General features: G+C 36.4%; 1 protein-coding gene across 7 annotated transcripts in view; it reads right to left on the bottom strand.

The window, feature by feature from the left end:
• Positions 1 to 12,673, bottom strand: part of Eda (ectodysplasin A) — a 433,691-nt gene that overhangs the window by 88,957 nt on the left and 332,061 nt on the right. For all 7 annotated transcript variants that reach the window (XM_060374392.1, XM_060374386.1, XM_060374390.1 and 4 more), the window contains exon 2: positions 12,421 to 12,526. In XM_060374392.1, the coding sequence (XP_060230375.1) occupies positions 12,421 to 12,526 (106 nt within the window). The remainder of the gene's footprint in view (positions 1 to 12,420; positions 12,527 to 12,673) is intronic.

Genomic DNA, 12,673 nt, shown 5'->3' with positions numbered 1-12,673 from the left:
AAATGGATGGAACTAAAAAAGATCATTCTGAGTGAGGTAACTCAGACCCGGAAAGACACATATGGTATGTAATTACTATAAGTGGATTTTATTCATATAGTACAGGATAAGGATACTACAGTTCATAGAACCAAAGAAGTAATTCACAGACCTAAAGAAGTAATAAGGAGGACCCAAGGGAGGATGCTTAATTCTCACTCAGAAGGAGAAACAACAGGCAGTAGAAGTGGATGAAGAGAGGGAACAGGGTAGGAGAGTGAGTAGGGAGGGAAAGAAGAGTGGGGGTCAGATGTGGGGAGAATGGAGCTGGAGCCAAGAGAGCTTGGAGAGAGAAGAGAAACCAAAGGAGGGCATCTCTGAGACAAGCTGGAGACCTATAACAGGGTAAGCTTGTAAGATTTGCTTTTCTATAGACTGAAGGTTCCAGCACTGAAAAAACATGTTTTCTTCAGTTTGATGTCCCTGGGAGTACTATGATAACACATTAGGTATTTAATATATGATATTAATATGGTATAATTAATATGATAACATAGTAGGTATTTAATCAATTTCAGGTTTGTTCTCTCTTTCTCATTCATTTATGTTTGGTATTTTCTATGTCTTCATCTGGGTTCATCCTGAACTTTTATATGTCAACTTCTCTATAAAACAACTGTCACCAATGTTTTCAACATCTTTCTCACTGAATTCAGCCAGATGGATGAGCACTCTTTTCACTGGGTTTACTAAATTGTTAAGATAAACTCAGAGCTGCTAACAGCTATTTTTGCCATTTCATAGATAGAACGTGCCTGAAGAAGGAGGCCAGTATAAAAGAAAGCATAGATGAAAAGGTCCTGATGACATCATTTAAGCCCTAAGGTTAAAAGCAATGTTCAAAGCCAGCTTCATTGAGTTCTTTTCAGTCAAATGAGCCAATAAATCCCCCTAGTTTTCTTTAAAAATATTATAAACCAGTTTAGACCAATTGAAATTAGGAGAGTTCTAACACTATTGATCTCTGCATCTGTAGTTCCACCCTTCATATCGTTCCCGAGCTTCAGAGGCCCTATTTCAAGACTACTCACCAGTTTTTCTCTCCGATTTCTCAGAGGTGACTGGAACCCCCACCTGTCTCAAACCACACATCTTCCTCACCTGGTCATTATCTCAGCACCTTGCCAGAAACCTGGGTGGCTTCCTTGCCATCTTTGTCTTCTTTCAATCGCATGGCCAGTCTCTCATGTCTCCATCTACGAACTGAATCTGCCCGCAAAGGCTCCGTTGAGGCCCCTCTCCTTTATTCACTCTCAGCCCTCTCTGTGCTGATACAGCAGCACCCCGCTGAGGACTTTGTTTGTGTGCCCCATTTCAGTCCATTTTCTTCTTACTTGATCCACTCTTAATTAAGTTGCTACCTAACACTGTAGTATATATGTTCATTGTAACTGACATAACACAGAGCTGCATAATCACTTCGTCGTCTATTTCATTTCTGCCCAACCCCTTTCAACCTGAAATTATCAGTATTTTCTGTTTAATGCCGCTTCCTTCTACGACTGTTTTTTTTTTTTACGTGAACATTTTGATGGATTAAAATATTCTCCCCCTTCCTTTTTTTTTTTTTCTGAAAATAGAAACGTATACACATAACTCTGGAATTTGCTTTTTAAAAAAGTCCAGTAGTAGAAAGAACACTGTGAGTCTTTCAGCTCCACATATAGAACTCTAACTCATTCATTTTAATAGTTGTGAGACAGTCAATAGCGTGGCTATATCATAATGGAATCATTTCCTGATTTACTATAGCTGTTAAAATGATTCTTCCTTTTGTTGCTGAGACATCATTGTATTCAAGACCTGTCCACTATTATCCTCATTTTTGAGTTCTAGGCCAATTTATTCTGATGCTTAATTTCATTGATAGACAATGTGGTTGTAACAATCTATATTTTCTCTACCAAAACATGTTTTTCATCTCTTAATTAGTATATGTTATTATATTATGAAGATGTAGCCAATATGTTTAGTTCTAGGCAGAAAAGTGACATGCCATGCCTGCTTTAATTTTTTAATTAAATTTTATTTAATTTTTAAAACTATTGGAGGTGCAAGCTAACAAATGAAAAGACAGAAAAATATGGACATTAAGCCAGCTTCCTCCTACATTTGCTGCAAATCTTGATTTTCATTCCCAGAAATAACCACTATTATATCCCAGATTTTCACATTTTAACCAGTTTCTAAGTAATGGACATTTAGGTGATTTTCAGTCCTGTATATTACAAATAGTACAGCAAAGAACATCTTTGCTGAGAAATGATTTTCTATGTGTGAGTATATCTAGAAATAGATCTACTGGACCTGCTGGATCAGATTACATGCATTTAGTATTTAAAGACACAAGGCATATAATCTATTCTTGGCATTGATCTTGTGCTTCTCCATTGCCTTTAGGAATTTCTAAGCTCCATAAACTGGATTCCAAAGTCCTGAATGATCTATTCATATTAGACAGCTCATTTATCATCACTTCCCCTTTATAGCCCTATACTCAACTCATACAAACTTTTTTTTACTCATTTTTAAAGAAATAGGGCTGTTTTATTTTTGGAGAATTTTGTACATGAGCATTACATGTGCATCACTCCTAAACCCCCATCTCTCCTTCAACAACTCCCTCTCAAATTCCGATCTCTTCTTTATTATCATTACATGTATACACACACACACACATGAATATATAACCTACTGAGTACATTTAGCTTTTCTCGTATGAGCATGTGTCTAGGCTAAGAAGACCCCCCCCCAAACAATATATGCTATTACTGTTGCCCTTGGTTGCCTTTCAGACTTTGATGAGCTCAACTGATAAAGACAAGACGCACTTTAGACACGAACTTTCAGGAATCAAGCTGGAACTAACTCGGAAGCCTCTTCCCTAAGAAGTGGCTTTGACAGTATCAGGAGGTGCTACAAAAGCTGCCAATGGAGAAAAGCAAATAATAATCCCCCCTGGTAAAGCTTATGAACCTTAATAATCCCCTCTTTATAGCTTATGAAGCACAACAATGACTGGACTCACAAGATATCCACAGTGGTGAAATAGTCACACTTTTGTCTTAGGGATAACCAACAGCTGTCTTATCAGGCTTAAGACCTGCTCAACAGGAAGAAGTTCATGCCTGATACTGTAAATCTAGCTAACTACTCATAACGGGAAAGATCACAGACCCAGAGAACTTATTACTACCAGTTTCCTAGACCAATATAATTCTTTGTACTCACAGATAAGTCTAACTCTTGCCTCTCATCAAAGACGTTTCTTTTTGTAGTAGGTGAAGACTATTACAGAGATACAAAAGTGGTCAAAATTCAGAAAGTAAGTGATTGTGGGGTACCCAACACCAACTGTTACATCTGCAGTGTAGCCCCTAAAGCCTAAAGCTCAGGGAAAACCATGGAAGAGATGGGTGGACAAATTGTAAGTGACAGAGGCCCAGGGCATTATTGATAGATCATGGTCCCTGGACATGACAGGGAAAACATACTCATGAACTTTCATTAGGTATCCAATATCCAAATTAGGGAAAGGTACAACAAAGAATGAAAACTACAAGCTAATATTCCCCATGAACATTGTTTTGCAAAAATCTTTAATTAAAATATTTGCAAGTTGCACATAGGCATATATCAAAAAGGTCATCCACCATAATAAAATTGGCTTTATCTCAGAGATGCAGGGATGGTTCAATATATGTCAATAAATGCAGTAAATGATATAAATGGCCTTAAAGACAAAAACTACCTTATTTTCCCCATAGGTGCAGAAACAGTCTTTGATAAAATTCAACATGCCTTCATGATAAAATTCAACATACCCAAGAAGGTTGAATTAGAGGGAACATACTTCAACATAATAAAGGCTATCTTGACAGAGCCACAGCCAACATTATTTTTTTTTTCAGTTTCTTCAATGATTCAAGTTCCCTACTTACTCAAAGCTTCTTAACATTTATATTCTTTCTACTGGGTTCACTCTTCCCTCAAGTCTTCATTTGGCTTCCTTTGGCATTTTTCAGATTGTAGCTCAGGTGTTACCCTCATTAGGACACCTTCCCTGACTTCCTAAGTTTAGATTAGGTATCAGTGTGCTTAATAACACCCTATGCTTACCTCATTGTGCCACTTAATACACTACATTATAATCATCTACTGTGAATTTGGTGAAGGGGATTGAAGGGCTAATCTTATCCACCACTATGTCCCTAGTATCCACAATAATGTTCAATAAACACTGTACTTAACAAACATGCACTAAATTGACCAACAACAACAACACCACAATAGAGAAGTTTTGTAACTTCTCAGGCCAGAGAGGACCAGAAGTAGAATCCAAAGCAAGGCAGGGTGAGCTAACAGATGCCTTCTGCCTACACATCTACATCTGTTTACGATATTTTGAGGAGCTATAGAGAAACACTTCACCACTTAGCTGACATATTAACATTCTTATCCTTCACTTCTTAAAGCCATTTGCATGCTCTTATTCCTTACTGAGTCTCTTCATGGATGCTAATGAAAAGGCTCATTGACCATCCAAATAGAAATTTTGAGTATTTAATCGTTCAGACACCATCTAATTGGTTAAAACTAGCCTGGACATTATTAAAATATAAATTAAAATAGAAATCAGGAGGAATTAGAAACTGTATCAGAAATGGAAGGAAAAAGACTTTCTATTATAGTAATTTGGCATCTTTTTCATATTGAAGAATCTGATAAATTCTCATCAGGAACAGTTCTTACCTCACGAGAATTTTCTCAGCATGACATACATTATTAAAATTTCTAGAGTTGCATTTACTTAGAAAAAAATTTACATGATTTTGAATCTCTTATATCTCAGTTAGAACTACTAGTTCTAACCCTTCAGAATAAACTAAGGTGAAAGAAGTGAATGAAGAATTATTGGTAAACTATTCATGGCATTGGGATTAGAATCCAAGTCTCTTGTCTTAGAGATCACAAGTTTCCCTAGTACTGAGAAACAAACAGCTATAGTGAAAATAGAAGGATCTTTAGAGAATCTCAGGATATCTGGGCCTGTTGTCTCCTTCAGGCAAATGGTAGACAAATTACCTTTATAGTGCCTCTATAGTTGGAAGACATGCTCAGCTTACTTTACCTGACTCTGTACTGCTTAATTTATTAACATTTATTTATCTGAGATGGAGTCTAGCTGTGTTATTCAAACTGGTTAAAAATTCCTGCATTTGAATGATAGCCTCCAAAAACAGCTGGAACTATAGGCATGGGCCAATAATGTGTGGCTCTTGGTTACATGTAGGATTTTTTTTACAATGTATGCATACTATTTTTATAATAATAAACAGCCCATGAACAAGAAGTGCAGTTGTGGCTCAGTGCTGGAGTGTTTGTCTAGCATGTATAAGACCTGGGTTCAGTCCTCCTCATTGCCAAAAAATAATCCAATGAATATTTTTAAGCAGCTTCAACTTTTATAAATATTTCAATGCACTTTTACGGTTTGTGTATAAACATATACTGTATGTTGAACATATTCTGTCCACTATGTCCTCTGACTATCATTTCTCTACCCTCTCTCTACTCCTGGATTCTAATCCCAATGCCATTAATAGTTTACCAATAACTCTTATTTCACTTATCAGTCCCTTTTGGCTTTATTGGCATTTAGTTTTACTTTCATGTATGTGTACAAGATTTTATGCATCAGTATAAATTTTAGGAATTGCAAACAACAGAAAACAAAGATTTGTCTTCTGAGACAAGTTAAATTTTAACATTTTATATTCAGTTCGTTTTATTCTACATGTAACAAGAAGAGGAGTTCAATAGCTATACCAACTACAGAGCCTAGAATACTGCCTTACTAGATTTTCTAAACTAGTTGTTAGTCAAAAAGTGCTTGTTAACCAAGTGTTAATTGTGATGGCTTATTTGTGATCATTTCCTGTGTGGCTAGTTCTATCAAAGAAAATGTATCTTTAAAGGCTATTTTGGAGTATGAGTAAGCTAAGACGTTTTGGCTTGCTTAGTGTCTTATTTTATATAAAACCACTTACTAGAGTTTTCTGTTGTGGGCCCTTAAACTGTTAGCAGCTATGAACGGTGGGCAACCTTGGGTATTCTACAACTGAAATCAACAGTCCTCTTCAAGACACTCATGGTAAGCTTTCAGACACTTAAATCTCAACTGTGAATAAGCCTCTGAAACTCTGTTATCAAAATGATTTTAGTTTTCCTCATTTGACAGTAGCACAGTGATGAATCACTGAAAAGCAATAAATATAATGGCAATACTAGAATAAGGGCAAATTTTAATTCAACTGTACAGACAAAACATCTGTTTTTGATGCCATAGCCTTTCATGTCCAGCTGTATCAATTTAATGGTTGCTATACCCTATTACATTGTTATTTTTTAAATATTTATTTATTTTATGTATATGAATGCTCAGTTTTCACACACACCAGAAGAGGGAATCAGATTCCATTGTAGATGGTTGGGAGCCGCCATATGGTTGCTGGGAATTGAACTCAGGACCTCTGGCAGAGTAGTCAGTGCTCTTAACTGCTAAGCCATCTCTCCAACCCTACATTGTTATTTTTAAGAAATAAAAACTAAAGAATACATTTCAATTTTAATTTATTCACCATTTTACTCAGTTATGATAGCAGAAAAGAACACTAACTTCTTTGATCTGTCAAAAAGTAAATATTAAAGAAGAAAAATTTCCAAGACATATACACCTAGTTCTATCTCTGTCTCTATCTTATATATTTATATATAGGACATGATATATGTGGCCTATATATCATATATACAATTATATACATACAGACAAAACCAACCAGATAGATTGAAGAACTGACATGGAAATCAATCATTTGTTGTCAGAGTCTGAAGCTTATAGAGTTTCGCCCTATGGCTCCTCTGGGCCATCTTATTGAATAGCACCAATGAAAAGAAAGAACATTTTGCTGAAATGCAGCATCATTGCTGAGTTACAATGTTATAACTTACTATAAATTACTAGAGTAATGACAATGTTTGAAAGGACGTACTAACAGCATTTAGCAATTTTGTCAGTTTTATTTTTCTTTTAAAAATCCATTGGCACTTTGGATCAATACAGTAACTGCATGACTTAAGCCAAGTTCATTGTTCCTGTTTCACAGACAAGAAAATGAAAGCTCACTAAGATCTTATGGCAGATAATATAGTGGGTATATCAGGATTGGAATCCATAGACTGTAACTTGGTCAAGTAATATTTCTATTATACCACACTGCCCTTTTTTTTTTTCCTATGAAGAGAGGAATACGGTGGGTATATGGTTGTGGAGCAATACTGAGATTTTTAATTCATTCCTGAGGTTGCTCCTATAGAAACAGAACAGATTTTTAAGCAGTATTTGTAAACTATGGGAACTCCTTGATATTTATTTATTTATTTATTTATTCTTTATTAATTACACTTTATTCACTTTGTATCCCCCTGTGGTTCCCTCCCTCCTCCCGTCCCAATCCCTCCCTTCCTCCACCCTCTGCATGCATGCTCCTCACCAAGTCCACTGATAGGGGAGGTCTTCTTTTCCTTCCTTCTGATCCTAGTCAATTAGGTCCAATCAGGAGTGGCTACATTGTCTTCTTCTGTGGCCTGGTAATGCTGCTTCCTCCTCAGGGGGAGGTAATTAAAGAGCAGGCCAATCAGTTCATGTCAGAGGCAGTCCCTGTTCCTATTACAATGGAACCCACTTGGATACTGCACTGTCATGGGCTACATCTGTGCAGGGGTCTTAGGTTATCTCCATGAACAGTCCTTGATCATGTTTTACTTATAGAAAAACAATGACACCAAAGCCTCAGATAATTAACTAAATGAACTCAGAAAATATTTTAAGAAGTTCTGGCTGACTCACAAGATAGGGATTTAATTTAGAGACACAGCTATGTAGAACATAAAAAGAAATTAATTTGTGGGTTCAAAAGCTGCCTCAGCACTTGCTGTTTGTTCAGACGGCCTGGGTTCAATCTCAGGACCTACTTGCCATCTAATAACCACCTGTAGTGCCAGTTTCAGGGGGACCTGACAACCACTCTGGTCTCCATAGGCACTGCACACAGATTGTACACAGATATACATACATGGAGGAAAAGCATCTATACACATTAATAACACAAAGAAATTAATTTTTAAGTTGTTACAATGTTGCAAGATTTATATTGGAGAGATAACCTTATGTTTGTGACTACTATTTACAAGTCAATGACTTCACTCATAAAATACTCAGAATTGAGAAATAGATGAATGTAACCATTCTTAAATTGCAGGTTAGAAATATTTGATAAATCATGGAGCTAGCTCCTGTCTATTCTAAAGAAAAGTTAACTTTTATTATTAATTAATAATTAATTTTATGTGTATGTATGTGAGTCTGAGCATATGTAGTGGACTGCATGCATGGAAATACTATCACAGCCGAAGGTGTCAGATCACCTGAAATAGGAATTACATGAGGTTGTGAGCTGACCAATGTGGGTACTGGGAATTAAACCTCAGGTCCTCTTGTAGTAATCGAAAATTCTCTTAACTGTTAAGCCGGCTCTATGTCACCAACATTTATTTATTTGTGTGTGTTTGTGTGTGTGCGCATGCACATGTGTGTGTGTGTGTGTGCATATGTGCCATGACACATGTGTGAAGATAAGCCAACAAATATCAGGAGTCAGTCCTCTACTTCTACTAAATGTTGGCTCAGAACACTGAACTCAGGTCATCAGGCTTGGCAGCATGGCCCTTTGAGTCATCCTGATTGGCCCCGTTTTCTTTTGAAAGCAAGATAGAATGCCTGTGCTATGCTTCTAATCACCTAGTGTTAAAAGACCAAAGGAAGAGGAAAGTCCGTGTCTTAGTTATGGTTTCTATTGCTATAATAAAACATCATGACCAAAGCAACTTGGGGAGGAAAGGGTTTATTTTTTTCTCACAGCTCTCAGGTCACACTCCATCTCTGAGTGAAGTCAGGGCAGGAATTCGGTACAGAAATCTGGAAGGAAGAACTGCACCAGAGGTCCTGAAAGAATGCTGTTTACTGGTTTGCTCTTCATGGCTTGTTCAGCTTGCTTTCTTATACAACCTAGGACCACCAGTTCCAAAGCAGAACTGCCTACACTAGAATAGACCCTTCCACATCAATCATTAATCAATAATACATCACAGACTTGCCTACAGGTCTATCATATGGAAGTATTTTTTTTTTCAGCTTAAGATTCCCTCTTTTGGGGAGAAATATTATCAATCTTACATGAAACTCTAGGAACCCACCACATTACTGTATTCGTGGTTTACCCTTACCTGTTGCTATAAATCTATCATCTCCTTACCAAAGCTTCTCTGTGGCCTCGTTCATGTTTTCACTCCCTTTAATTGTATATAGAAGGCTTATTAAATAACAGTAGAATAGTTTGGGAATTAAAGTTCAATCTGAGGATATCAATAGGTTACAAAACAAGTACAAATTTTGAACTGATGTTTCCTGTTATGTTTTAAATGAGTTGCTTTGTTTGTCTGTGTGTGTCTAAGCATGTGCCTTCCATAATACATGTGGAGGTCAGAGATAACTTGCAGGAGTGGATTCTCTCCTTCTGCCATCTGGATCCTAGGAACTGAACTTAGATTGTCAGGCTTGCATTAAGCATCTTTACCTACTGAGGCATGATGCTGGCCCTTATTCCTGTTTTTGAGCTTTGAAAATATCTTTTTTTTTTTCAAATCATTTTTTCACTATTTAAGGCAAGTCACTTTTTCTTTGAAACTTGTAAGGAAAACTTGAGATAATATAAATTTGTATTATAACATATCAGATAACTATGCTTTAAAATTACTTAGTAATAGACTCACTTCTTTTATTTTCATTTGTTTTTTGTTTTGTTTTGTTTTGTTTTGTTTTGTTTTGTTTTTGAGACAGGATTTCTCTGTTCTGGCTGTACTGGAATTCACTTTGTAGACCATGGTGGCCTCAAACTCACAGAATGCTGGGATTATAGGTGTGCACCACCACACCCGGCTTAGAGTCACTTTTTACTGGGAAGTTCTATATCTGCATAAAACAGAACTTATTCATTGTCTTGAGACAGTGATAGTGAATTATATATCTGATGGTTTAAAAAGGCATAACAAATTTAACAGACCTAGCAAAATTCTTTTATGTTTTGGTCTTTTAAATTAAAAATACTAATAAATATTCATTGTACATAGTCATTCGTTTCAGAAAGACAATTTCTTTCAAGTATGTCATAAACGTTGAGTACATTAATCACTGATACCTTCCCTCTTCTTTCCATACCCTCTGTCCACTAGTCTAATTTCTAAATTCATTTCTCTTTTCCCCACACATTTGTACACTTCTCCTCTCTTTTCTTCTCCATCTCGGAGGCAGTAATTCTAGTCATTTAGTTCTTTATATCTCAAACTCTCAAGATCATTCTTGGCTCTTCTCTGTCTTCAAAATCCTATTAGTCACTCCTTTAAAATCCTCCTACAATCATACCACTTCTTATTATACTGCCTCCATCCAATTCTAACCCTGGATATTTCCCCCCTCTGAGTCTCGCCTGCTCCTGCTCTTTCGAAATGATTCTCATTAGAAAAGTCAGAAGGATTCTGGTAAAATATAAGTCAGAGACTGTCATTCCTCTATTCAAACTCATCCAATAGTTCTCCATCCCATGCAGGAAAAGAAAGGACCTTTACTTGGGCTAACAAAGCCTGAATTTTATTGTCTGCATTCATCTCATTTCTTTTTCTTACTCTGGTCCCAGTCACACTGATCTTCCTAAAATATATCATGCATTATCTGTTTCAGAGGGTTTTTTTTTTTTTTTAAACCTTTTTTGCTTTCTTCCCCTGAAATCCACTGGACTCACCTTCATTTTACTCAGGTCTGTTCTCACCTTCTCCTTTATTACAGAGATCTCCCTCAGTCACAGTAGTCTACTCCATTACCCTCTCTTCCTGTTTCTTTTCTATATTTTTCTTCACAGTACTTATCACCACAAACATTGCTTTTGTTTATCTCTACACTAGAAGTAAAGACCCCTGGGGAACAAGCAATATGTATTGAGGTCTGTTATGTACCAAGTCTTTGTCTAGGCAGTAAGAATATAAACATTAAGCAAACAAACACAGATATTCTTATAGTGCTTCTATCCTAGTGTGATATAAATTGGCTCTATTTACTCAGTAAATACACAGTACATACTTGGCAGAATAACAAGAACGGCTTTCAAAAAGAAGACTTGGATTGGCTTGCCAACTTTTAACTCATTGAGACACTCATCACATCTAAAGAGATGGTTCTGTAGCCTCCTAAATGAAAGGTGAAATATCTTAGACAATTCCATGATCCCCTGGTACTCCTTATCCTTAACTCTAAGGAAATACTAGCCCCATCTCTTCAATTGCTTCCACTTTCTGGAACTGCTTCCATCATTGTCACTTATTCATGTTGACAAATGTTAGCCTAAAAAATCTCATTTTCATCTTTATAAAATCATATTGCTTTGTAACCCCCTACAGACACATATCATCAGCAGATGTAGCCAGACACAGTCTTTGATTCCAGATGGCTTTTCAACAGCCCAGAGCTATGTATCCTATAAACCTCTTAGCCAAAGGGGTAGTGTTATGTCAATTGAGAGAGTGACATTGAAATACAGTGATTCAAAGACCCTGCCCACGAGCTACTTCAACATTTTGTCATTCCACTGAATGTACTACTAGTTAACTCAACGCTATCACACCCATAACGGGAATGGTTTTCATGGGTGAATCACTGCCTAGTTGATAGGCAAGTAAACACTATAAAGTTACATTACAACACCAACATTGAGACAAATATTAGGCCAGATTATAGGTTTTATACAAAAGGAAGTGGATCCTTGTCCTCAAGGAACTTACAGAGTAAAATGTTACATGCTTTGGTTTGGATTTGGACATAGTAACAAATACCAAAATTGTTATAATTATCATTGAAAATAATGCATCATATGAATACCACCATGGCTAAACACTATCAGTTCAAAAAATAAGATCAAATTATCTTGGTAGACACAGCTGATATGGTATTTCCCCAAGAGAGAGAAGGGCTGTAAGGAGAGTGACCTTGAGGGATATAAACATACTTAGGGCCTCCAAACATACTAAAAAAAGACTGAAGGTCTCTGGAGTTAGAGGATAAAGGATCCTTCTATTATTATTTGTATACTAAAGGACTGATTAGCAGGGTAGGCTGAAAAAATCTGTGATATTTGGATAATACATGAGCTATAATGAGTATTTTATTAACATTTTGTAAGTCAGAGTGATAAAGGATCACTTGAGTAGACTTACCATCTGGTCCTTCACCACTTTTGCTTCTTTTATTGCGGCGAACACGCCTACTTTCTTCTTCAGAATATGCCTTTTCATCAGGAAAGAAGAAATTCAGGAGGGTCATCTATAAAATTAACAAGTAAATGTGTTAAAAGATTGGCCCAAGTTAACCATATTCAACATAAGAAGCCAACCTACTGGCTTTCAATTGAAGCTCTATCTTTACCTAAAATTCAATATATCTAAAGTCTGAGTCAGTCTTTCCTTTCAC

This window comes from Meriones unguiculatus, chromosome X (genome assembly GCF_030254825.1).
Source record: "Meriones unguiculatus strain TT.TT164.6M chromosome X, Bangor_MerUng_6.1, whole genome shotgun sequence".
Lineage (NCBI taxonomy): Eukaryota > Metazoa > Chordata > Mammalia > Rodentia > Muridae > Meriones > Meriones unguiculatus.
The sequence above is the reverse complement of the archived record's forward strand: the minus strand, read 5'-3'. Positions and strand labels throughout refer to the sequence as shown.